Source organism: Nyctibius grandis, chromosome 3, assembly GCF_013368605.1.
Source record: "Nyctibius grandis isolate bNycGra1 chromosome 3, bNycGra1.pri, whole genome shotgun sequence".
Lineage (NCBI taxonomy): Eukaryota > Metazoa > Chordata > Aves > Nyctibiiformes > Nyctibiidae > Nyctibius > Nyctibius grandis.
In genome coordinates this window covers 5,239,101-5,264,894 of record NC_090660.1, presented here as the reverse complement: position 1 = coordinate 5,264,894, position 25,794 = coordinate 5,239,101, and the positions used below count along the sequence as shown (strand labels likewise).

Genomic DNA, 25,794 nt, shown 5'->3' with positions numbered 1-25,794 from the left:
ATGCAGCACATGTGCACAGCCATCTCCTTCCTCATAGCAACCTCCATTAAGAAAAAGCACTAATTGTAAGAAAAACATTATGCCTCAGCGGTAAGCTGGACAGAGGTTGCTGTCTCACACTGATGAGGCCAGAACGGGCACGGTCTATGGCAGCCTCACAGCAGATGTTTCACAGGGCCAAAGTATCCTTTGCTCTCAGAGGGCCTTGACACCTACAAGCTGTAGCCTTAGAAGAATAAGAAGCCTTGGGGTGGAAGAGGTGGATGGAGGGGCTGATGGGGAGAGAAATCCAGCGTGGTTCTGCTGGCCCGTGTGAGGCTGAGCAAAGCCCCTTGGTCTCCCAGCACAGTTAAACCAGCACCTACAAAAGCCAAATCCATATAAACAGAGGCACAGAAGGGGCAGGATGGGAGGCTGAAGTCCTAAGCCTGTGTTTGCTGTCGAGGCGTTCCAGATGTTGATGTCCGCTTGGGACCTGGCAGCTTTACAAGGCTGTTTACAGGGAGATCTGCCCCTACTCCAGGGTGAGCCTCACATTTTGTTCTAGTCCACATCTCTTAACTGCTGTTGGCACAGGTGTCCAGGCAGTGTGTTTGTTTATCAGCATGTTGTTGACTTACACATTAACGTCTTCTTTCTGTTACAGAAAGCCACCAGCAAAGCCTCAGCCATCAGTCAGGTCCTTGAAGCCTTCTTGGCACTCAAGCCTAAGCTAAGGATCACACCCAAATCAGCATCTGTGGGCCAACTCTTGCTTTACTACCCAGTGCTGAATTTGAGCTTTGCTTTTTGTCTTAAACTGGTTTTAATTGCATCTAACTACATATGTAGATACACGCACCCAAACATCTAACCATGAAATCTGTGTCTCTGTGGAGCCATGGCACAGAGCATGACCAAGGGAGAGCTTTGCCCTGAGGCCAGGGCCAGCACCGCACCAGCCAGCGGGACAGGGCCCTGCTGCTGCACTGGCTGCTGCGGCATCTGGAGGTGGCTGTGAGAGCCCCTGTTTACTGAAGGGGCTCCCCGTTGTTTCATTCAGGGCCAGACCCACCCTTAGCTTCCCCTCAGTGCGTGCCAGAGCAGCAGCCACCAGTACTACTTGGGATAGATGGTGCAACCACCATGAGTAATGAGCAGGCTCAGCTGTTGCATTTACTGCTTGGGCCATTGCCCTCCGTGGTCTTCACTGCCCACAGACTGTAACAGAGCAGGCAGGTTTTGCTCCCTAGCCTCATTTTCCTCCTCCTTTACCTCAGCTTCACTGATTTACCTACCTTTGCCCTTCCAGGTCTTGGTTTTCTTTCATTCTATCCCCTCCAGGAGTCTCTCCCTTCAGCCCCTTCCTTGATCAAGCTCAGTCTCCCCCACCTCTCTCCTCCTGCCCTTCCTGACCCCCTCTCCTGTGCCCTCACCGACTCCCCTTCTCCAGCATCCGCAGCCACTGCACGCAGCAACAGCAAACCCTCTCCCCCCGCCAGAGCAGCCCAACAGCCTGCAACTGCAGCCCGGTGGGGCCCACATCGGCTGCAAGGCTGGTCCTGACTGTCCTGGCTTGTTTTCACCTCCTGACTCAACAGGGAGGGAGGTGAAGACTTCTCCTGGCACAGCAGCTGGCCATGAGATGATACGCTGTTTCCTCATCTTCCCTGCAGAGGCTGCGAAGAGCATGTCTCTCAGCTGTGTCCTGTCTTTGACCTCATTATGCAGGTTACATGATACAGGGGTTTTTTTAAACCTACATAATAAATCTGTCAGTAATTTGTTTTTCCTGTGAGCATCACAAGCATAAAAGAGTTAAGTGGTCACGAGGATAAGTTTCCCCAGGATGTGTGGAAGAGCAGGGGACAGAAATCCAGAATCTCTGTGGTGCATCATGACCTCAGAACAATTTATGCCTTGTGCTTACCTACCCATCGAGAGGAAAATCCATGCTAATTATTCCTACAGACAATGCTGTAGACAAGATGAGTTATAATAAGAGTTAAGCAGCATGCATCTTATATCTGAACAAAACAAAGCAACACTGCAATTTATATATAATAGGTAATTTTTATTTAAAAAAACATTGCAACTGACAGAGAAAATAAACTCCATGAAATGTGCCATACATTCAAAGAGATGTATTTAAAGTAATTGATTTCTTATTCTCTGAGGTGATCATTGATATAGATACTTCCTGACAATTAAAGAACAAACTTCTGTAACATTTTGTCCCTAAAGTATCTTGCAAGATGAAGTTTGAGAGTTCCTGGCCAAGAGTCCTACCTTGCTAAATGCCACATACAGAAGATGACTTTAGACATGGTTTCACTGGCTTCTCTTCCAGCATTTGCAGCTCCGGTGTGAATGAGACTGGTCTGCAGAGCTCTCTGGTTTGGGTACTGATGACAGACTCAAGAATCTGCCCAGGGAAGAGTCCCAAAAGGAAAAAACAACAGTTGTTTTATCCTCAGTAATACCTGTAGTTCAAAGCCAAAGAGGTGGCCAAAAGCGTGCACTCCCAGGTGAAGCTATAACATACAGAAGTATATTTCTTAAGAGCCATTTATTTCTTATATCCCCATTTCATAGAATATTAGAAAAAGACCACCATATACAAAAATCTTATCATTACAAGTTATTAAAAAAAAAACTTCAGACCATTAAAACACATAAGAAAGTGTTTGTTTGCATACAGTAGAAATACAATCCTCATTAAAGCAGCACACCGGAGAAGCCAGTTGTTACACAAGTTTTCAATTAAAAAAAGACAAAAGCCCAGATGTTCCTGTAACACAACCAGAACATTGAAGAAAAGAGAGGAACAAAACATTCATAGTCTGCCATGCCAGGGTACATCATCTTTGTAAGGTCACTTCAGGCCTAAAAGAGTATGGTATGGAACAAAGAGGATGGAGTCAGTGCCTGGGCAGAGCATTCTGTGCCCAGCCCTCGGGAACAGCAGCTCTGCTCGGCTCTGCTTCACTCATGCAGATCCCACTGGGGCAGGAGGGACTTCCCGAGGGCGGCCTTCCTTCCACCTCCAGCAGTGCTCCCACCAAAGGGCAGGACGGCTTGGCCCCAGCGCAGGACTTCTGCCCACAGGTTTGGGCCTCAGGCCTCCAGCACCAACATGCCAGCTCCAAAACCAAACGGCACATGCAGTGGGAGCCCCAGCATCAGCCTAGGGCTACCTAGGGAGTGAGAGGGCTACAAGTCTGTAAAGCAGCACAGGGACAGCCCACTTTTCCCTGTCTTACGATGGACATGCCCAACTAAGTATCACGCAACCACTGCTGCAGCCTGCTGACGCTTCCCCTCCAGAGACAGTTTGCCACTGATGAAGACAGTCCAGACTGAAATCACAAGGTTCCCAAATAAAACAGGGTAGGGGAAGCATCTGATTTACACGCTGAAGTTATTAAACCTCAGACTTGCTGCCATGAGTAAGAAAACATAAGCTCTTGGGCTAATCTTGGAGAGAAAATTATTCTCAAAAATCTGTCCCAGCTCTAACGCCTTGCCTGTGGCCAGACGGGATCCACCCAGCAGCAGGGAGGGAGAAGAAGAAAGCAGCGCAGGCGTAGCTGTTCCTGGGTCTAAGCGTCTTGCTATGACAGCCTCATACCAACGAGGCGGTTTCATGATGGCAACTGGCAGAAGCCCAGGGACTTGGTCACAGCCCCCTGTGGGCCTACACCACCTGCAGCTGCCAGACACGTGCAGTTCTCAGAAAGGGCACGTTGACCTATGCTGGCAAACAGCCATTATAGACAACATCTACATTTATAAATAAACTCTCCACTCTTTCAGCTTTCTCGGTCCCTCTGTCCAAGGCTGCTGATTCTTCTAAGAGCCTAGAAGATCTTAAGCAACAGAAAAAGGAAAACGTGGACTCGTTCCTTGTTGGGTCAATGCAAGAAACACCCCAAAACAGAAACTGTTTCTTGTTTGGCATTAAACATGAACATGAATCTAAGCCTCAACAAATCAAGCTGTCAGATCCTAGTCCTACTCCATAGGATACAGCTTTTTCTCTGGCTCAAACTTTTTCACTTCCCCTTCTGAGGCAATAGAAGTGGAGTTGCTCCTACCTTTGTGGCTCGATCGCCATCTAGAAATACTTGCCCAGCAATATGGGCAACGCACAGCTGCTGGCCCCTTGTTTTGTGAAAGACATCCTACAGCCCAGCTCTGTCCCGTACACAGCCGCACGAGCAGTGCTGCCCCCTAAGTGCAGGGCAGGCTGTTCCCAAACCCCATCGTGTCAAAGCACGACTGCCTCAGTTACCTGCAGTCTCCTGTTAGCTCCTCCTTTTGGCTGACCGCTTGCCTGGTTGTGCCTGCTCTAAACATGGCTCCAGCATCGTTCATACCCAGAGCCTCTTCATTATCTCCTTGATCCCACAGCAGGGGTGAACACCTGCCATTCACTCTTTAGCACACTGATGCTTTACGCTGTGTACGACTGGTTCATTTCTGGCTGCTCATCTCTTTGCAGGGCCTCCCAGCCTCACCTTCTCTGCTCACCAGACTCCCTTCCTAAAGAAAAGAGAAAGCTCCTGCATTTGCTCTTCAAAACTTCTTCCTGCATCGTGGAGATAGTGAATGCTAGCATATGCCACAAACTTTCTGCCAATATATAGACTTCATATTATATAAATAGGTAAAAGTTTCAGACAAAATATCCTGTCATTTCTGTGGTGTAACATTTTTACATAGCATTAAAAACACAAACCATCCAGCCCTTGTGATTAAATATACAAACATTTGTGAATTGCTAAGGCTCGTAGGTACATATGCAAAAATAAAGTGCCCCTCCCCCCACCAAGAAACAGTTCTGTAAAGCTAAGTCTGAAAACAGAGAGGGCAAGTTATTTAAAATAAAACCTCCCGAGATGGAAGTGCAGCCAGATTTTCAACCCTCGTTCTCATTTCTGCTTTCAACTCAGCAACACAGGAATATTTACAAGCGGAAGAGGAGCTACCATGGCTGACTCCGCAGCGCCGTTGACCTGCAACTTGTCCAGCTAAGTGCCTCACAGGGCCTTGGTGCTGGCTGGGTGTGCAGTGTAGGACACGGGCTTCTGAGGGTAGTTGCTGTACAAGTAAACCTGCAACAGGATAGCCATGTCCACAAAAACCTGCAGGAGTCCACAGATGGAGAACTGGAAAGGGGCCTGATTCAAGATGAAGTAAACAGTCTTGAATGTGTCCCCACTGGTCCACATCAGCACCATCTTGACACTAAAATACAGAAAAGAAGGGAAGAGCGTTTATTGAGAAGAACTTGGCTTGTGATTAGACCTGCCACACCAGAAGATCCCACCTACTTCACCGAGGGTTTATACTCAACAGTGGGCTGGGGCTCCCCTTGACAAGGGCAGACAGCGTGCCTAGCCACGGCACTGTACTTGGACAGGAGGATGAAATTCTCTACCCCCCAAACTGCAGCACTCTTATCTCAGCAATTACAGCTCCAAATGCCTGTGGCTATGAAGGTATCGTGTTTTAAAATATCCAGCTAGGATGTTTGTCTCAGCAGTGCTCTGTAAACATGACTGCCACATGCTGACAGCACTGACCATAAACCAAAGGAACACAGTGCATGGAAAACAAAAGCGATTCATCCCGGCAGTTACTTCTTGTGCGTGCGGTTTTGTGCTCGCACAAGGTCACAGAATCACAGAATCAACCAGGTTGGAAGAGACCTCTGGGATCATCAAGTCCAACCGTTGCCCTGACACCACCCTGTCAACTAGACCATGGCACTAAGTGCCATGTCCAGTCTTTTCTTAAACACATCCAGAGATGGTGACTCCACCACCTCCCTGGGCAGCCCCTTCCAATGTCTAATAACCCTTTCTGAAAAGAAATTCTTCCTAATGTCCAGCCTGAACCTCCCCTGGCGAAGCTTGAGGCTGTGTCCTCTTGTCCTATCGCTAGTTGCCCGGGAGAAGAGGCCAACTCCCACTTCACTACAAGGTAGTGTAGACTGCAATAAGGTCACCTCTGAGCCTCCTCTTCTCCAGGCTAAACAACCCCAGCTCCCTCAGCCGTTCCTCGTAGGTCAGACCCTCCAGACCCTTCACCAGCTTGGTCGCCCTCCTCTGGACTCGCTCCAACACCTCAACATGAAGTAACACACAGACTGCTCGCTCATGCATGCACGCTTTTTTAGCATCTGCTGAAACAAACACTTCTGATAGCTACAAGAAACCATTTCTTACTTCAAAAAATGCAAACCCAAAAAACCAGAAATACAGACTGTCCGGTAGGACAGAAAGAGGGGAAACAACATGCCTGCAGCTGCTACTGGAAGGATGAACATCACTAGGGATTTTTATCAAGGACACAGATCAAGAGCAGTGCTCAGACTTCCTTTTAATGACCATCCTTGCTTTCATCTTGCTGTACTGCTGAGCCATCCCGTCCTGCAGTCCAGCTCCTGCTCCCCCACATCAGGAGAACCTCTCGGGAACAGAAGCAAATTCTTCAAACAGACTGAATTTTTTTCAGTGCCCTCAACAAAATGTGAACAACCAGATCCTGATGGCTGTTTCTGAGCTTTGTGCACTTTAACAGGAGAGCTTTTTAAGCAGCTGGATAAGCAGTAGTGGGCAAAAGCTTTGTAGTTCCCAGTATGAGCATTGCGCATGATTTGTCATAATTATGAGCAATTACGTTTTACCAGCACTGGCTCCAATTCATCAAATGCAGTCAGGCCCATGCAGCAGGGTAGGACTTAATGTTCATTTTTCAAACATTCAGGCAGGGAGGTGGCACAATTTGTATTTTGGACACAAGTACACAACGCTGTTGCAAGCCAAATGCTGCAGCCCACTCTCTCCCCCTACAGGAAGGTGGCCAAGAGCATCCGTTCCTGCTGCCCCGTCGCGCTACGGGAACAGGAGCCTTATTGTAACTCATGTGACGTGACTGAGAGCAGGTCTACAACCCTATGGACCTTCCCAAGAGACTTTCTGTGTGGAAGCGCAAGGACATGGGCTTGAGTAAGCAGTCATTCCCCACCCAAGGTCATTCTAAAAATGTAAATAAATAATCAGAGAAGGAAAACAACTGCTGAACCCACAGTGTCGTTTGTGCTCAGTGCAAACAGCCTACACCACCTGCCCTGTGCATGTTCCCAGTCACGCCGAGTCACCTTACATCACGCTTACGGGAGGTTTACAGATGCAGGCGGTGGTGGAGATTGTTTGGGATTTTAATTAGGAAGGGTGATAAACTCTGAGGGTGATAAAGCTGAGACCTTGCTTGCAGGCAGCCAACATTCCTCCTTTTGATTTTAAGCTTATCAGTGTTTGCTGGGCAACTCATCACAATTTAATTGTGAATCTGTCCTGGCATGGTTGGGGACCCTCACTAAAAGCACATGCCAAGTCTGGCAGGTCAAGCTAACTGCTCGCTGTTGACAGAAAGGCAATTCAGGGATGCCACGAAATATCTGAATAGGATTTTAACGTGCAAAGGATATTTGTCACATATTCCTCATGGAGAAAGCTAGCTGGGTTTTAAAAGTGACCCCACAGTGCAGTGCAGATGTGGAGAAAATAACACACTGTCAGAAGATGTACAGCCTACCAAAGAGTTTACTCCCCCAAGGAAAGAGTAATCACCGGGGGAAACCTTACAGACACATGCAGGTCAGCAGCAGCGTAGGAGCCAAGCACTAGAAGCACACCTCTAGCTGTGTCACATGCTGTGCTGAGTTTGCCAAAGCCATTCTGGGTTTTGCTGGGAAGCCACCTATGAACAGCCTGCAATACCAGCTGGGTAACTTGGTGCGTGCTCCAATAGCCTGTGCATGTTCCAGAGCCCTGCTCTTCAGCTTGTATATCAGACACTCAAGGACATCAGCATCATGCATGGGGTTCTCACTAGGATATGACAATACTCCATACACAGGAAAATCTCAATTTGTCCTTGGCAAAAATGATTTAAATAAATGTAACAGGTAGTTGAAAGAGCTAATTCCACCGGTCTGTCACTGAATCAAAAAATACACATCCTCCTCTGTCCAGCAGCTTGGACAAAACAGCAGAGAACACCTGCAAATCATCAAGGTACTATAAAAATGCAAAATAAAAACAGATAAAACACTTGATGTTCCACAAAACCTTAGTACTGCAGCTGCCCTGAGGTTCTCAGAGCCCTGAGGTTCTCAGGGTTAATGCAAAGCAGTGACTGTGGGAGTGCTGGCTGCTGTCCAGAGGACAGACTGGGACCAGACAAAATGAGCATGTCCAGGGCAGACCTAAAGGTGCGTGGGGTAACCAAAAACAGCTTGGCAAGGAAATGGGGACAGTGTCATGCAAGAAGTGAGAAGAGGCAAAGAAGAGCCCCAGTGGAAAGCTGAGGAGACATCAGAGGAGCAGAGAGGTCAGTCAGATGAGAAGGGAGTAGGAAAAAGAGGCTGGAGCAGGACAAGGAATGACAGGAACGGAAGAAAACTGGGAACATGGGACACAAGTCCTTGGAAACGACCTGAATTTGGGATGGACAGATGGAGAAATACAGCCTGGGACAAGGGCGTTCAGGGTTGTATTGGGTTTGCGTGGCAAGATTTTGGTAGCGGGAGAGCTACAGGGGTGGCTTCTGTGAGAAGCTGCTAGAAGCTTCCTCTATGTCTGACAGAGCCAATGCCAGTGGGCTCCAAGACGGACCCGCCGCTGGCCAAGTCTGAGCCTGTCAGTGACAGTGGTAGCACCTCTATGGTAATGTATTTAAGAAGGGGGGAAAAAACTGCTGTGGAACAGCAGCAGCCAGGACAAAGGAGTGAGAATGTGTGAAAGAAACAACCCTGCAGACACCCAGGTCAGTGAAGAAGGAGGCAGGGAGGAGGTGCTCCAGGTGCTGGAGCAGAGATTCCCCTGCAGCCTGGGGTGAAGACCATGGTGAGGCAGGCTGTCCCCCTGCAGCCCAGGGAGGTCCATGGTGGAGGCAGATACCCACCCGCAGCCCATGGAGGACCCCACGCCAGAGCAGGTGGATGACCAAAGGAGGCTGTGACCCCACGGGAAGCCCATGCTGGAGCAGGCTCCTGGCAGGACCTGTGGCCCCATGGAGAGAGGAGCACAAGCAGAAGCAGGTTTGCTGGCAGGACTTGTGACCCCATGGGGGAACACACTGGAGCAGTCTGTTCCTGAAGGACTGTACCCCATGGAAAGGAGATGTGGAAAGGACCCATGCTGGAGCAGTTTGTGAAGAACCGCAGCCCGTGGGGAGGACCCACATTGGAGAAGTTTGTGGAGAACTGTCTCCTGTGGGAGACTGCTGGAGCAGTGGAAGAGCATGAGGAGGAAGGAGTGGCAGAAACATGTGATGAACTGACTGCAACCCCCATTCCCCGACCCCCTGTGCCACTCCAGGGGAAGAGGTAGAGAAACTGGGAGTGAAGTTGAGCCTGAGAAGAAGGGAGGGGTGGGGGGAAGGTGTTTTAAGATTTTATTTCTCATTATCCTACTCTGATTTTGATTGGCAATAAATTAAATTAATTTCCCTGAGCTGAGTCCGTTTTGCCCATGACAGTAATTGGTGAATGATCTCTCCTTGTCCTTATCTCGACCCATGGGCCTTTTGTTATATTTTTCTCTCCCTTGTCCAGCTGAGGAGGGGGAGTGATAGAGCAGCTTGGTGTAGCCAAGGTCAACCCACCACAAGGGTGAAACCAGGGAATGAGCAGAAGAGGTGTGTGCTGGCCCAGGACCCCCACCTCATCATTGTAATGTCTGCAAGCATCTCTGAATGCCCCCAGCACCTTCTCCAATTAAGTACGTGTCTCACTCCTCCAGTGCCTGCCCTAGGGAGGGGAAATGCTACAACTGCTGTCAGCTCTCCTCCATCTCAACCAGCACCCATTTGCACACACAGCCTGAAAATTTCAGCTTGCTGAGAAACCCACCAAGTGTCTGCATGGCATCTCAGGGGGGAATAGAGCTGCCCCTGCGCCCACTACCACATCCCAGGCCCATGCTTCAGGAGGCTGGGAGAGGGGCTGAATGAAGTTTACACCATCACCATGGCTTCTGCCACGTCCTCATTTCCAGACACTCAGGTACAATAGTTATGGTCCTCCCCCCTTATCTGGGCTGTGCAATTGCCTTGTCCTCACTGCATATGCAGATGCCATTCGCACTAAGGTAACGGAGCGTGAGTGACTATGTGTGACTGATCGTGTGGATACACCATCACGACTCTCATACTTCCAGCTATCACAGAATCACAGAATCAACCAGGTTGGAAGAGACCTCTGGGATCATCGAGTCCAACCGTTGCCCTGACACCACCATGTCAACTAGACCATGGCACTAAGTGCCATGTCCAGTCTTTTCTTAAACACATCCAGAGATGGTGACTCCACCACCTCCCTGGGCAGCCCCTTCCAATGTCTAATAACCCTTTCTGAAAAGAAATTCTTCCTAATGTCCAACCTGAACCTCCCCTGGCGAAGCTTGAGGCTATGTCCTCTTGTCCTATCACTAGCTGCCCGGGAGAAGAGGCTATCGTGTCACTTCAGGATGCCACACAGGATAGAAAAGCCAGTGTTTGTCCACAGCTTCTCAACTTCACCCACTCACTTGGGGAAGAGAGGTCTTGTATTTATTCTTACTTTCGGGGTAGAAAAGAAACCAACCTATCTTGGGCAGACAGCTGCCTCTTACCTGCCCCGGAGCAGAAAAGAGCAGTGTCTCTGCAGAAAGGGAGGGTTTTATTGCCCAAAAGAAATGGGAGTTTTCAGTTGGTTGTGGCAAAGGAAGATGAAAAAGGGAAGAGCACACCTGAGCCCTTCTTCCACTGCTCTGTTGTAACCTCCATTTACTGAATGAAGCTCCAGTCCCTTCCTGTAAGACGTGTGAGGCTCATTTTAACAAGCTACCAATACCCCAAAGGGGGCAACCCTCAAGTCTCAGCTTTCTTCCCCTGCAGGACTCTGCATGCCACGTAACAGAAAATCTGTGGGATCACAGCAACAGAATCACAGAATCAGCCAGGTTGGAAGAGACCTCTGGGATCATCGAGTCCAACCATTGCCCTGACACCACCCTGTCAACTAGACCATGGCACTAAGTGCCACGTCCAGTCTTTTCTTAAACACATCCAGAGATGGTAACTCCACCACCTCCCTGGGCAGCCCCTTCCAATGTCTAATAACCCTTTCTGAGAAGAAATTCTTCCTAATGTCCAACCTGAACCTCCCCTGGAGAAGCTTGAGGCTGTGTCCTCTTGTCCTGTCGCTAGTTGCCCGGGAGAAGAGGCCGACTTCCACTTCACTACAACCTCCCTTCAGGCAGTTGTAGACTGCAATAAGGTCACCTCTGAGCCTCCTCTTCTCCAGGCTAAACAACCCCAGCTCCCTCAGCCGTTCCTCGTAGGTCAGACCCTCCAGACCCTTCACCACCTTGGTCGCCCTCCTCTGGACTCGCTCCAACACCTCAACATCTTTCTTGAAGTGCGGGGCCCAGAACTGGACACAGGATTCAAGGTGCGGCCTCACCAGTGCCGAGTACAGAGGGACGATCACTTCCCTAGACCGGCTGGCTACACTATTCCTAATAGAGGCCAGGATGCCATTGGCCTTCTTGGCCACCTGGGCACACTGCTGGCTCATGTTTAGCTGGCTGTCCATCAGCACCCCCAGGTCTCTTTCCGCCAGGCCGCTCTCTAACCACTCTTCCCCCAGTCTGTAGTGCTGCATGGGGTTGTTGTGGCCCAAGTGTAAGACCTGGCACTTGTTCTTGTTGAACCTCATGCCGTTGGTCTCGGCCCATCTATCTGACCTGTCCAGATCCCTCTGTAGGGCCTTCCTACCCTCCAGCAGATCGACACTCCCACCCAGCTTGGTGTCATCTGCAAATTTGCTGAGGGTGCACTCAATCCCTACGTCTAGATCATCTATAAAGATACTGAACAGCACCGGCCCCAGAACTGAGCCCTGGGGAACACCGCTAGTGACCGGCCGCCAGTTGGACTTTGCCCCATTCACCATCACTCTCTGGGCTCGGCCATCCAGCCAGTTTTTAACCCATAGAAGAGTCCACCCATCCAAGCCCCGGGCAGCCAGTTTGTCTAGGAGGATGCTGTGGGAGACGGTGTCGAATGCCTTACTGAAGTCTAGGTAGACTACATCCACAGCCCTGCCCTCATCTACTAAGCGGGTCACTTGGTCATAGAAGGAGACCAGGTTGGTCAAGCAGGACCTGCGTGAGTCTCACAGAGAGCCGCACGATGCAGCAGCGGCTCCAATGCAGGCTGCCAACGGTGGTGAACAAGCCCTCTGCCTGGCTCTGCTCCTTTGCTATGTCACGTACCAGGCGCTGCTGGCTGGCAGATCGCAGCCTGTTGGCGTACGTCTGGCCCTTGGCTTCACGGTGCAAGAGGAAACGCTGCGCTGTTAACATAGATGAGGCTTTGCTGCAAGAGGCAGGCAAGGCCCACCACCAACACTGCCTGAGGCTGGACAGCACAGCACAAGGAAGCTGCATACAGCAAAAATTTCCCAACCTATCTCACAAAGACCAACTTCATGCCATATCTTCCTGACACCTGCAAAGCCACGTGAGTGAAGCTGTTCTGCGCAGCACTGGCTACACAGCAAAGCAGGATTTGGGAGTAAATAAACTGATGTCTTTCCTGAAATAGCCCAAAGCTAAGCTGGGGAGACGTGGAAGGCAGGAAATGCTCACCTTGTTGATATGGAGGATACGGTCTATAGAAGGACAGCACAACTGCTCTTAGCACAAATGAGTGAGTGGGTTGGGGGTGAGCAGTGCCACAGAGCAAGCTGGGGAGGCAGAAATAAACAAACAGCAGCATTTGATTGTGTGACAACAGAGATGCCAACTGGAGGGGCAGGAGGCAGTAACTGCGCTGAAATAGCTGGTATTGCCAGAGGCTGAAGCAGACTTGCAGTAAAAATAGCACTTACCAGTAATGTAAATCAGTACTGCAGTATCCAATGACAACAAAGCAAGTGCCTTCCTTACAGCTGAGCTCGGTACAAGGAGTTGCTAATGTACTAACAGTCAGTGTCTAGTCTGTGTAAATTGCAATTGACCACAAAGAGGAGAAGCTGGTATTGTTTCAACTGCTCTTAAAACCTGAAAGAGCACTTGTTCTGCTTTTGGAATTAATTCTCAGAAAGACACCATCACTTCTGATCAGACACTAGAGTAGGGGTGGGCTGCTAAATGCTGTTTTTTAATATGGTAATATAAAAATGCCCTACAGCACTGCTGTTCTCTACCACTGATAGTAAATTTCATAAAGACACTGTACCAATCTTCATTTGCTAAATAAAGAAATGGCATGCTGGAAAACAGCATTCACTTTTCTCAAGCAACAGCTTGCTTCATTCAGGTTCCTTATATATTGTGTATTAATTCTGAAGTGACAGCAACTAGAGGTAAAAAGCACCTATCAGTACACCATATCTGCAGTCAGCCAATGAACCATAATTTTTACAGAATACTCCTGAAATTATTCAGATGTAGAAAGAGCTTGTAAAGTGCATTCACAAAACAAACTTTGCTGCTTCTCTTTGAGGAACTGTACTAGAGGCTGAGTAATATATAGAACAATGAGATTAGCCAGATATTTAGGCTCAAAGCCGCCTTACCCAGGACTAATGCTACTCAAATCAAAGCTTTTCAGCATCTTCATTCCTTCTGCTCAAAACCTGGCTGCAACAGTCTCAAGCCTCTGATTTTCCGTTGGAGTCTGCACACTCTGCTCAACATTAGTCACTTCTTGGTCATTACACCTTTCTTCTTCCTTCACCTGAAAGAGCAAAAACTACCAAAAAAAAAGGATCTTGCAAAAAAAATTTGAGATGCGAAGCCCCCTCTTTCTCCTCCCTGGTAAACCAGTCTGTCTTTAAGACTAGTTGCAACCATCCGTCAAAATAACTTACAAACAGTAGCACATTAGCAGAGCTGCAGAACAGCAGCCTGCAGAACACGGGCTGGTACCTAGCACAAAACCTACACAAGAAGGAGGACACAGCAGTACTCGCTTCCCATTTGCACTGCAGATTTTCTCACATCAATGTTACGACTCTGCATGTTTGTAGCTTAACACACAAACCCAAAAATACCCTGCGAGCTGGAAGACACAAAGAGAATCAGACATTAGACAGTGACTTCTGTTGAGAAATTCTGTAGTGGTTTGACCAGACATTTCAGCACAAATAGCAACAGGAGGTACGTGTTGCCCTGATGCTACAGTCACAAACTTAGTGCTAATTGTGCTCAGACAGTCAGTGAACTCAAAAATCCTGTTATTTTCAACAGACAAATGAGTATAATTTATTGACCTTTATCTACTTTGAAAGTTGCTTTTTTTTTTTTCTTTGTATCCCAGGCAACTGGAACTAAAAAGAAGAGAATTAGCCTGGACTCTTTTTGTTCAAGAATCAGTGGAAGTTGACCACAACTTCCCGACATGATGGCCAAGTGCTACATCAAGACACAGGTGATGCCGGATTCAAAAATCTGACTTTTTAGATTGCCAGTTTCAGACATTTCTTCATATATTAGCACTTGACTTTCATATATGTTAAAAAATGGCCACAGTTCTTTAAATGACTGGGGATATAAAAGCAGAATAAAATAATTTAAGAGCTGACAAGCAAGTATTTCCTTCAGGAATAAGGTCCACATCGAAACAGCCTGTCAATGAGTATTTTGAACACTCCATTTGGTTTTGGGAAGCGAGGAAGAGGGTACAGAAGGTATCTCTCCTGCAACCTTTTAAGCTGTTACCTCCCACAAGCCATTTGCATGGGAATGTCTGGAAGAGAAAGCAGATTCAGTTATAACATCCTGACTTTGGAAAACTTTCAGCTCCCATTTGCAGCTCCAAAATAGTCTACTTAGAGAAGGCAGCAAGCATCCGTAACACTGCACTTCAATCAGAGGCTGGCCTGCCTTCAGCAGTGAAACACGGACCAGAAAACATGAAACCCGAATGCCGTGGTATTTTTAACCCTGCACAAAACAAATAAAAATTAATAAATAGAGCATTTGTTCCGAACAAAAAGCCATATGGCTTAACAAAAAAGGAGTTCTCCTGATGCTAACCAAATTTTTTAGCCTGCCAAAAATTATTAAAAGAAAAAAAAAAAAGATAGAAGAAAACACTGGGATCAGATATCCAGAGTGTATGAAGTTTGAAAATCTGGAAACTAAACGTGCATACCCTAAGACAGGTCCTTCTGTATGAGCAAGCATAGGTCTTGTTTTTAAATACTGCACAGCCAGCTTGGGAATCCAGGCATGAAATTGTTCACCAGTCCTACGTGCTCTGCATTGGTGGAAGCGCCTTACCTCACTTCTCAACAATTTCTCTGAGGCTGGAGCAGCACTGACCATCTCCAGAGGCAGCCGTTTGTCCAGCCCCTCAATGCTAGCAGGAGTTAAGAGGAGCATGCAGTGAGAGAGAGCCAGCATTTATTTTGGATCTCTGGAACTGAGCTAAAGCAGTAAAGCCATATCCATGAGCAATGAATACTACAGAGGGCTGCAATACAGCAGCAAACTAGCTGAAAGCTCCCGTGATTTTCAAGGACTGTGCACGTCACTGAGGAAAGATGAAATGGGAGGATTTCACTCTGGAGCATCGTCAGGCAAACAAACACAGAAAGGTGCAGTCTAAAGTGATTGATTGTTGGTGGCTTCTTCTTTAATATATGCATTTTATGCGTGCTCACAAATAAACAACAAAGTTTTATGGAAAAATAGGGTGAACAGGTATTTGTCAATTATTTTTCCTCATGAAAATGAGGCCCCGCACTGGGCCCCGCACTTCAAGAAAGGTGTTGAGGTGTTGGAGCAAGTCCAGAGGAGGGCGACCAAACTGGTGAAGGGTCTGGAGGGTCTGACCTACAAGGAACGGCTGAGGGAGCTGGGGTTGTTTAGCCTGGAGAAGAGGAGGCTCAGAGGTGACCTTATTGCAGTCTACAACTACCTGAAGGGAGGTTGTAGTGAAGTGGGAGTCGGCCTCTTCTCCCGGGCAACTAGCGATAGGACAAGAGGACACAGCCTCAAGCTTCGCCAGGGGAGGTTCAGCTTGGATATTAGGAAGGATTTCTTTTCAGAACATCTGAGTCAAGGGGAAACTACAAGACACGCAACAGGGGGCTGGTGGATAGCACAGGATCACTGGTATGGTCTCTGGCTATTTCACAGAGAATCACAGAATCACAGAATCAACCTTGTTTCCCCTTGACTCTCCTTTGACAGACATGTTCTAACAAATACTGGCTTTCGGGTGGGTGTGCTAAGCAGGGTCAAAATGCCTGACACCCTGCTGCTCATGGGAGCTTAGAAAACAGATGTTCATAGAATCACAGAAACAACCAGGTTGGAAGAGACCTCTGGGATCATCAAGTCCAACCGTTGCCCTGACACCACCATGTCAACTAGACCATGGCACTAAGTGCCATGTCCAGTCTTTTCTTAAACACATCCAGAGATGGTGACTCCACCACCTCCCTGGGCAGCCCATTCCAATGTCTAATGACCCTTTCTGAGAAGAAATTCTTCCTAATGTCCAACCTGAACCTCCCCTGGCGAAGCGTGAGGCTGTGTCCTCTTGTCCTATCGCTAGTTGCCTGGGAGAAGAGGCCGACTCCCACTTCACTACAACCTCCCTTCAGGTAGTTGAAGACTGCAATAAGGTCACCTCTGAGCCTCCTCTTCTCCAGGCTAAACAACCCCAGCTCCCTCAGCTGTTCCTTGTAGGTCAGACCCTCCAAGTAGCTATGCCTACAGTTTAGTCTATACAGGTCCAGAAACTGGTAACCCTTAACAGCTACAAAATATTTCTAGTACTCTACAACTTGTGCTGCAGAAAGAAGGGTAGCAGGTCTTAACAGCCTCAAACACCCTAAGTCTGTGCAGCAGATGTGAAAATAAATCTCTTCTGCGGATCAGAGGAAAGACTTGAACCACAATTCACACCAGTGCCCTTCCCTGCCAGGAGACACAAATGGATGCTGGCCAGACTGCAAAGCTCAGGTCTGCTCAGACATGTGGTACGAATGCATATGAGACGGGCTCTGCTGCTGCTGCTGGTGGATTTGGAAGCTTTGAGACCTTCTGCCACAACAGGGAGCACCTTTCCTCGGGTGCTGGGGGAGCACATCACGCCCTGCACTGCTCGTGGTAATACAGTCAGCTGCCAATGCACACAGTAGCGTCAGCTTCATGTAAATGGTGCAGAGCACACCTAAATTACACCACCCTCCAGCACCTCACTCATGAAGTTGTTCTTGAGTATCTGTCCCCCTTTCCCTGCCTCTCACCTCCTGCTCAAGTCAGTACAATCAATGGAGCTGGAGGCACAGCTGCTGGCTAACGCTGCTGTAAATCCTCTCATGCTGTCTACTCTCCAGCCGCTTGGCACTGCCAGCTGAACCACCCACTTGCCACCCCCAGGGCCTCACACAACCTACTGAGAGGCAGGTGCCAAAAGGGCCGTCCCCACGTCCCTGCTGCCATGCACCAGCCGCAGCAAATCCCAGGAAGCAGCACTCCTGCCCGTGGCTTGCCTCCCTGCAGGGTGAATTGGCCCCCCACACACCCCGGCTGCTTCACCAGGAGGGACACCACTGCTATGCCCTGCAGGGCCAGCACTAAGAGATGGCAAAATAATGTCCCTGTGTAACACCATTCAGTGTATCTCCTCCTCTAGTTCAATAACTTGGGACACATTCAATTTGAAAAGTAATAAAAAGGTGGGAGGGAAAAGAGCTTTGCTTCAGCACAGCTTGTATCCCAAGGCTCAAATCACAACGCCTTTAAATCTTCCCTTCTTCCTGCCCTAGACAACAAAGAAATTATCAGACTCTTCATCCAATTTAACTTGAGGTAATTGGAGCACATTTTTCCCTTCATCTTCATATGGTAACCAGTACGTAACTGCAGTTATCACTTTGGTCAACACACAGAAGAGAACAGTCCTAGCTCTAGTGCTTACCTTGACCTTGTTCTAGATCACTAGCATCCAGTGGTTGTGTCGAAAGTCAGCGCCCCCGAGGACAAAATCTAAGATATTACAGTCCTTACTTTTTATGAATTAATCACATCCTTCAGCTAGTAAAATGCTTCTCACTCTAAGAAAACACTGGAGAAGTGAAAACCCCAAACATACTAGTGTGTAAAATAAGAGTGATCACTTCCCACGTGCAGCATCACCACTGACCCACAGTGGCTGCAGAGCGATGCTTTAAACGCCTGCTGTGGACAGAACTGAATGCTGCAGGGAGGGAATAAAAGCATCACAATCACATCCCACACATAGTAGTATGACACAAATCTTAAAATTTCAGCCCAAGTAGGGTCTTTGCAGTTCAAAAAGGACAGACATTCCCTATCCTATCTTCATTCCCAAACTCTTGCCATCTGCCCCTTTGCACACTATGAATCCTGGTTTAGGAAATTCTCTAATACAAGACTTAGTATCTGAAGGGACAGGGCTTCCACCACCTCCCTGAAAGCTTACCTGACAATGCCAGCAATTGCTTGGCGTATAATCCCGTTCCCTTATGTGGACGAACATCATTTCCAGCCATCCTCCCTGGAACAAATTACAACCCTACCTTTGAGCCTTGCTGAAACAGCTTTTCCTGACACCATGTTTTGTTTCTTTCTACATCCCACTCAAGAATGCTACAAGCACTTCCTCCCCTCTCTCAGTTTTCGGGCAGATCATCCAACATGTCAGTCACTGCACTTCACTCTTCTTCTGTTTGCTTGTCCCTCTGTGTCTGAGGAGCAGGGGACCAAATGCACCACTGCAGGTCAACTTGTGACAGAAAATCTCTCATCTTTCTGGACCACCCTGCCTAAGTTCCACCAACTTCTTTTTCCTGATGTTCTAGTTCATCTATTAACTACTAAAATTACTCACCACTCTGCTCACTTCACAGATTGTCATCACAGCCCGTATTACCAGTATGGATATTTGTATCCTTGCATCTCAAACTACATTTATCCAAACCCAAATCTCATTTTACTTCCATTCCACATTTCTAATCTCACTCAGTCCTACTGCACTGAGGGTGACAATTCTGCAACCACGGAAGAAGATAACTTATCCCACTTACACAACTGGCTGCAGTGAATTCTGGCAAAATAATAGAGGTGCTGGCACTTTTGTTCCCAAACTTGTTAGGTAACAGAAGAAAAAGACAGTTTTAGAAAACTTTGGTGTCTCAGTTGCCTTCATGATAAGCTCAACTCTGATCTTTTGTGACTTGGCAAGACCTGACCTTAACTATGCAAAATACCTTGCATGACACTTCCTTGCCAGCAGGAAACAGAGTGCCCAAACTTAACAGAATGTTTTTGTAACAGAAGTACAATAAATTTTCTCTTGTATTTCAAATTTTCAGGGCACAGAGAAAAGCACCAACTGAAGAGAGCAGTGATTACACGTGCCAGCAGTGCTTTATTGCTATTACTGTAAAGAAGCCTTTAACTATTTGTAAAAGTTGAATGCTTTTGGTTTGAAGTAATTTGCTTTGAATTTACTTTTTAAACTGATGGGATAAGGTGCCAGGGGAAGAGAAACAAACAAGAGGTTCAATATGTGCCAAAGCTTTAGGAGTCCACACTGCGACAATCTGGACGGTGCTTAAGTGAAGTGGATATTGCTGCTCACACTGTCAGAAGTGCTGGGAGGGTGAGAGAAGGAAGGTCTCCCACTTCCACCTGGGTTTTTCCACCTGCCTCTTCCTTCAGTTCCTGAAATTCTCAGATGTGTTGAGTGCACGGGGCACAAAGAAGTGTCTTTGGAGCCTCATACTGTGCTGCTGCAGGCCCTGAGAGAACAGCTCTGGGAAGAAACAGCAGGCAAGCATGGAGGTGAATGTGGTGCTGACCCCAGCACAGCAACCCACAGGCCACGTGTCCGCAGAGAGTCAAGCAGAAAGTGCAGGTCCTTGAACGTGGAGCACTGAACAGGGAAAGGAAAGAACATGGGATTAAAGGCAGAGATCACAGGTCTGCTGTAACTGAAAGGAGGGTGTGGAGAAGAGGAGAGAATCTGTTTGCTTCCTGGTATCGGAACAAAATGGTTTCAATCTATCTGTTCACATGCTGACAGGACTCTGCCCTCATTCTCAGTGCACTAAAGAGAGACCAAGCCTGTTTACCGTCCTGATGTAGTAACACTTCAAAGGGAGAAAAAACTAGAAATCCTCTGAGGACTAGAGACCACTTTCTTCAACCTCTTAACTTTAAAACAGCCAGATTCAGGAAGGGGAGTTCCTGGTATCTATTAGAACCACAAATGAAAAGGGGATGAGGGAAGCTGTAAGTGGTAAGCCTTACAGTTGTACCAAAACCTGGTCCATCCAGTTGTGAAAATTGTTTACTGACTACTCCCCAAACTCCTGCAAACCTGGATGTGTATGCAAAGTCCAAAAAATTAGAAACCCCAGACTATTTTATATAAAGGCCACCATAAAGGACAACAGTAACCAGCTGATCAGTGCCTCAGTAGTGAAAGAAGAAATGTCACCAAAGCAAAAGAATGCAACAAGTAAAACTTCCCCAGAAGACTGTATGAATGCTGGCTGGAGCCTCAGAAGGAGTGACAACGATTTTTGCAGACCCACAGAGAAAACTAAAGATCTGAGTAGAAAAAAAGAGCATTTAGGAAGACAAATACAATCACAGAACTACAGTAAATGATAAGAATAGTTTAAAATAGGCAATTTGTAAGCACACTGACGGACAGTTTTGATTAACTTAGTGCGATAGGAAAGGCAGTGAAACTAAGGAACGGCCTATACAACATTAAGTAAAAACCACTTCTAAGTAGTGCTAATAATTTTGCATTTACCCAATGTATTTCTGCCTCTCACTTAAGATCTTGATTTCTCCATTTGCCTGAGAGAAACAGTTCTCTCTTCAGCAGCTCCTTTGGTGTTAGTCCCAGAGCGGACATGATGCACTACTAACTCAGGTCACCATGGTACTGGCCAGTGACTGCTTTATGTACATGGCATACTCAGAAAAGGAAGTCTCTCATGTAGGCATCCATTATCCCTACTGCTATTTCTTTGATTTTGCTCTCATCCATGCAATTTCTGTCAGTGAGAAACAGGAGCTGGGAAAAAAAAAAAAAAACAAACAAAAAATCATTACTGCTATTTCCTGCATCATCCTCTTTTAACTTTCCTCCCTTTTAGCACTTTTAAAGTTAATTTCTCTTTCTCCCAACCTCCCCAAAGAAGCACAGATACATAACAAAGTTGCTTTAACAGACGTCAATTGCATCTAACATCTCTTTTCAATGGAACTAAATTTATTCCTTAGTTAAGAAGCTAATGCGTAGCTGGTGCCTGAGCAGAAACATCCACAATTCTTGCTACTTCTCTGTGGTGTAGAGTTTTGTTTTCTTTTAAACATCAGAACTCCAAAGGAAGTAACTCACTGGAGCTGTTTTACCTATTCACTATTCAAAAATTCCCAAGAAACCACAGCAGTGGCATTTTTAGACCACTTGCCCAATCTCCTTAAATCTAAAATCTCACTAGAGGAGGTGGCCAGACATTGGTTAGCCAGTCCTGAATAAATCCTTCTGTTTCTGTTCATCACAGCACCTGGCTAATCCAATGCAGGCAGAAAAATCTAGCAGCTCGCATTAATCTTCACAGAGTTTGAATAAAGCCAGGATTTGTCTCTGGGACAAACACCATCCTCAGAAGTCAAAAGCTTCTCTTAAAAAATGATATAAAGAGCTGCATGTGTCAAAGGAAAAAGCTACAGAGCAGTACTACATAAAAGTACCCCACAACAAAGTTTTATCTCCCTAAGAAATACTGTCTTCTAGTATTTTTAGTATCATCTATAGGGGAAAAGAGGAAATAATATCTCGGGATATACATTTAATAGGATTTCTTTCATACCTCTTTACACTGCACTTATTTCACTGGATACATTTCAGATAAACACCTGCCCTAACTAGCTCGCAGCTGCAGCACCTCATAAAACACTTCTGAATGGAAAAGCATTCTTAAAATTTGCAACTCTTGGCTCCAGCAGCTTCTGAGACAATAAATGCTGACTGTTTCTCCTTCAGTGACTGTTTTTTAAACAGGATAATCACAGGACTGCCACAGGAGGGACTAAATTAATATTTTCTTTATTTCACTGCACAATAATCTGATGGATGCAATACTGAGATTTTCCCCCTTCAGCCTTTCAGGCCATACCGACACATAAGGAGGGTAACTGATTGTGCCAGCTGTCTCTGGGTGGCAAAGCTTTGAGCCTTTGACCCAATGACAGCCAAATGCAACAGGGGATGTGCAGAAAGGAGATTCCTTTCAAGTCAGCTGAAAACTGGCCACAGCTCACAGATGGACGACACAGCCCTTCCCTGGTTCTCTCCCTCCGACCCTGCAGCTGCACACATGGCCCTGAGGCAGGCACAGCACCCAGGGCGCAGCTGGGGAAGAGAGACAACAGTGCACACCAGGAGCTCAACAACCGCTGCGAGAGGACCTTGCTTTTTGGACCAACATGCTTCCAACCTAATCATTGATGGGCACATTTGAGTATCACCTGGATTGTGGCTCTGAGACTTCAAGATCTGGGGTTGTTTAGCCTGGAGAAGAGGAGGCTCAGAGGTGACCTTATTGCAGTCTACAACTACCTGAAGGGAGGTTGTAGTGGAGTGGGAGTCGGCCTCTTCTCCTAGGCAACTAGCGATAGGACAAGAGGACACAGCCTCAAGCTTCGCCAGGGGAGGTTCAGGTTGGACATTAGGAAGAATTTCTTCTCAGAAGGGGTCATTAGACATTGGAACAGGCTGCCCAGGGAGGTGGTGGAGTCACCATCTCTGGATGTGTTTAAGAAAAGACTGGACATGGCACTTAGGGCCATGGTCTAGTTGACATGGTGGTGTCAGGGCAATGGTTGGACTCGATGATCCCAGAGGTCCCTTCCAACCTGGCTGATTCTGTGATTCTATGATATGCAGCCCAGCTCAGTCCTACTGCCAGACCTCTTTCTTGGACCTGGGGAGATTCTGCCATCCAGCAGCTCTGAACTCCAAGCAGATGACTGAAAAGAAACTGTTGCTCCACGGGGCTGGAGCAGCAGCTGACAGTCAAAAAGGGTCACTGCCAGGTGATTCTGATGAGCTTTTGTGAAAAACTTTAAATGAAGGGCAGTTATTTTTTCTGGAGCAGAACACGGCAGGGCAGCAGACAGGAAGGCAATACAACAGACTGCCCTGGAGCAAATCCATCCTTATGCTGTCCCAGGGTTAACACATCCCTGTGTAGGCCAGCACACCTACAGCTTTGTCACAGACATACAGAGGAACACCCTCCTCCTTCAGTGGAGGGAGGTCTGATGGGATTATGAAGGGTGCATAATAACACCAGTGCCTGCATGAGCCTGTGCCTCCCACAGAGATTAGGTTCTCCTCACCCCTGCGCAAAAGCACATGCTTCCACCCTGCAGGAGCTCCACAAAAGCTGTTGTCCCCACAAGAATGCGATTCTCCCAATGAACTGACCAGCACGTCCCTACCTCTGTGTGCAGCAGTGCTGCTGACAGATCCAGAGCCAATCTCCCCTCCATCTCCACTGCTCCACGTTGAACACTACCTCATCTCATGACTACAGGGAAAGCGACTGGGAGGCAGGTATCTTAGAAGGAGTGGGGACACAAAGATAAATGACAGAAGTTCTTATCTGTATGGTTTTTGTCACAAAGGAAAAGCAGTTAGTAATATGAGGAGCATCAAATCCCAACTGGAGCAGAGTCAGCATCTCTGCCTCCTGGAAGATGAGGGGGAGGGGTGTTTTTTATATCAAGATCTTGAAATATTTTACCACATTATATAAAAAAAAATTACAAGTGATGAGCAATCTTTAACCTCATAATGCTTTTTTCCCCATATAACAGGATGTCTCCTATATTCCAAAGCTCTTACATTTTGAGGTTGCTTTCCTCCTTTTTCTAACTGATGCAAACATAATCATACTCATGATTCTAATTCATCCCGATAACAATTAATGTCATTAAATTACTCTTTTACTAGGTGACAGGACAGAACTAGTTTAGTTCTTGAACTGAATGAAGATTAAATTAAGTGATTATTTCCTTGATAGGTATTAACTTGTACCACAGCTCATTAAAAAAAGCACTTCTGTCAAGGTTAGTACCATAACTACTAGAACTATGACCGTACTATTCAGGTTTGCAACTATTCAAAAGTACTTCCATGCTTGAACAGAGCTCTAAGTTTCTATAAAGTGCTAATTCCAAAAGTAATCAGATAAATTGTCAAAGAGAACATCATGAAAATTTCTGTTCCTTGGACATGGGAACATTCCCACCCTTCAGTCATCAGCCCACCAGGACATACTACACTTCCTTCCCTCCACAAAAGCCGTTCCTCAGCGTGCATCTCCTTCCTGGTTTTATTGTTTCCATCCCTTTCCAACTTCTCCTTTGGTCTCTGCTCTCGGAGAGCAGAGGAGAAAACTACAGGACCTAGGAGTGATACTGCTACAAAAAGAAGGAAAGTGAGAGAAGTAGGTAGAAATGAAGACATAAATAAAAATAAGAAGTGAGGAGCTCTATCCAGCAGAATAGAGATATCAAAGAACTGGAAGACTCATTCTCAGTCCTACTACAATGCACCTAACCATGATTCTTTCACTCCAGCCATGCCCTGCTACCATAAATACAACTGACTCAGCTGCAGATGTCCTCTGGATGTTTATCTCCGACACTGAGCACATTTTCAGGAGGGGACTTTTCAGGCAGCAGCAGACTGAAATACAGAGGCAAGAACATGGACCATTTTCACAATAGACTCCCCAAGAGTATCCTGCCTGCCACCACAGCCACCTGCCCCATTTACCTCTCTCGTGGCCTCTAGTCTCAGAGTTCATCACGAAATGACTGCTACCTCAAGCATGAGATATCCTCAACTCTGCATTTAAGCAGGAAGGGGGGATTGGGGTGAGGGGGCTGTAGGGTTCTTTGCTTGCTGCGTTTTTTCAGAAATAACACAATGTTTGAGGAGTCTGGCAGGATACCCTGATCAGATGTGGCCACATACTGTTACCTCATCCTGCATTTCTATTTTGTCAGCTTACATTTAGGAAAGGAATTATTTGCTAAAGTAGAAATAGACTTAACATATCAGCTGCTGTGTCCCATTCTGCCCCAATTCAGAGGCAGATGCATGTTGCTGTTTTTATCAGCCAAGCCATGAGGACCTCCAAACAACCCCTTCTCTGGCAATAGTAAAGGCTGTGATGTTCAACAACGGCATGAGGTTCAACAAGAACAAGTGCCGGGTCTTACACTTGGGCCACAACAACCCCTTGCAGCGCTATAGGCTGGGTGAAGAGTGGTTAGAAAGTGGCCCGGTGGAAAGAGACCTGGGGGTGCTGATCGACAGCCGGCTAAACATGAGCCAGCAGTGTGCCCAGGTGGCCAAGAAGGCCAATGGCATCCTGGCCTCTATTAGGAATAGCGTAGCCAGCCGGTCTGGGGAAGTGATCGTCCCTCTGTACTCGGCACTGGTGAGGCCACACCTTGAATACTGTGTCCAGTTCTGGGCCCTGCACTTCAAGAAAGATGTTGAGGTGTTGGAGCAAGTCCAGAGGAGGGCGACCAAGGTGGTGAAGGGTCTGGAGGGTCTGACCTACGAGGAACAGCTGAGGGAGCTGGGGTTGTTTAGCCTGGAGGAGGCTCAGAGGTGACCTTATTGCAGTCTACAACTACCTGAAGGGAGGTTGTAGTGAAGTGGGAG

At 47.2% G+C, this 25,794-nt stretch overlaps 1 protein-coding gene across 2 annotated transcripts in view; it reads right to left on the bottom strand.

The window, feature by feature from the left end:
• Positions 1–2,076: 2,076 nt before the first annotated feature.
• SLC66A2 (solute carrier family 66 member 2) overlaps positions 2,077–25,794 on the bottom strand; it is a 72,100-nt gene continuing 48,382 nt past the window's right edge. For both annotated transcript variants that reach the window (XM_068396347.1, XM_068396348.1), the window contains one exon: positions 2,077–5,229. In XM_068396347.1, coding sequence (XP_068252448.1) covers positions 5,022–5,229 — 208 coding nt within the window. In that variant the 3' untranslated portion in view covers positions 2,077–5,021. The remainder of the gene's footprint in view (positions 5,230–25,794) is intronic.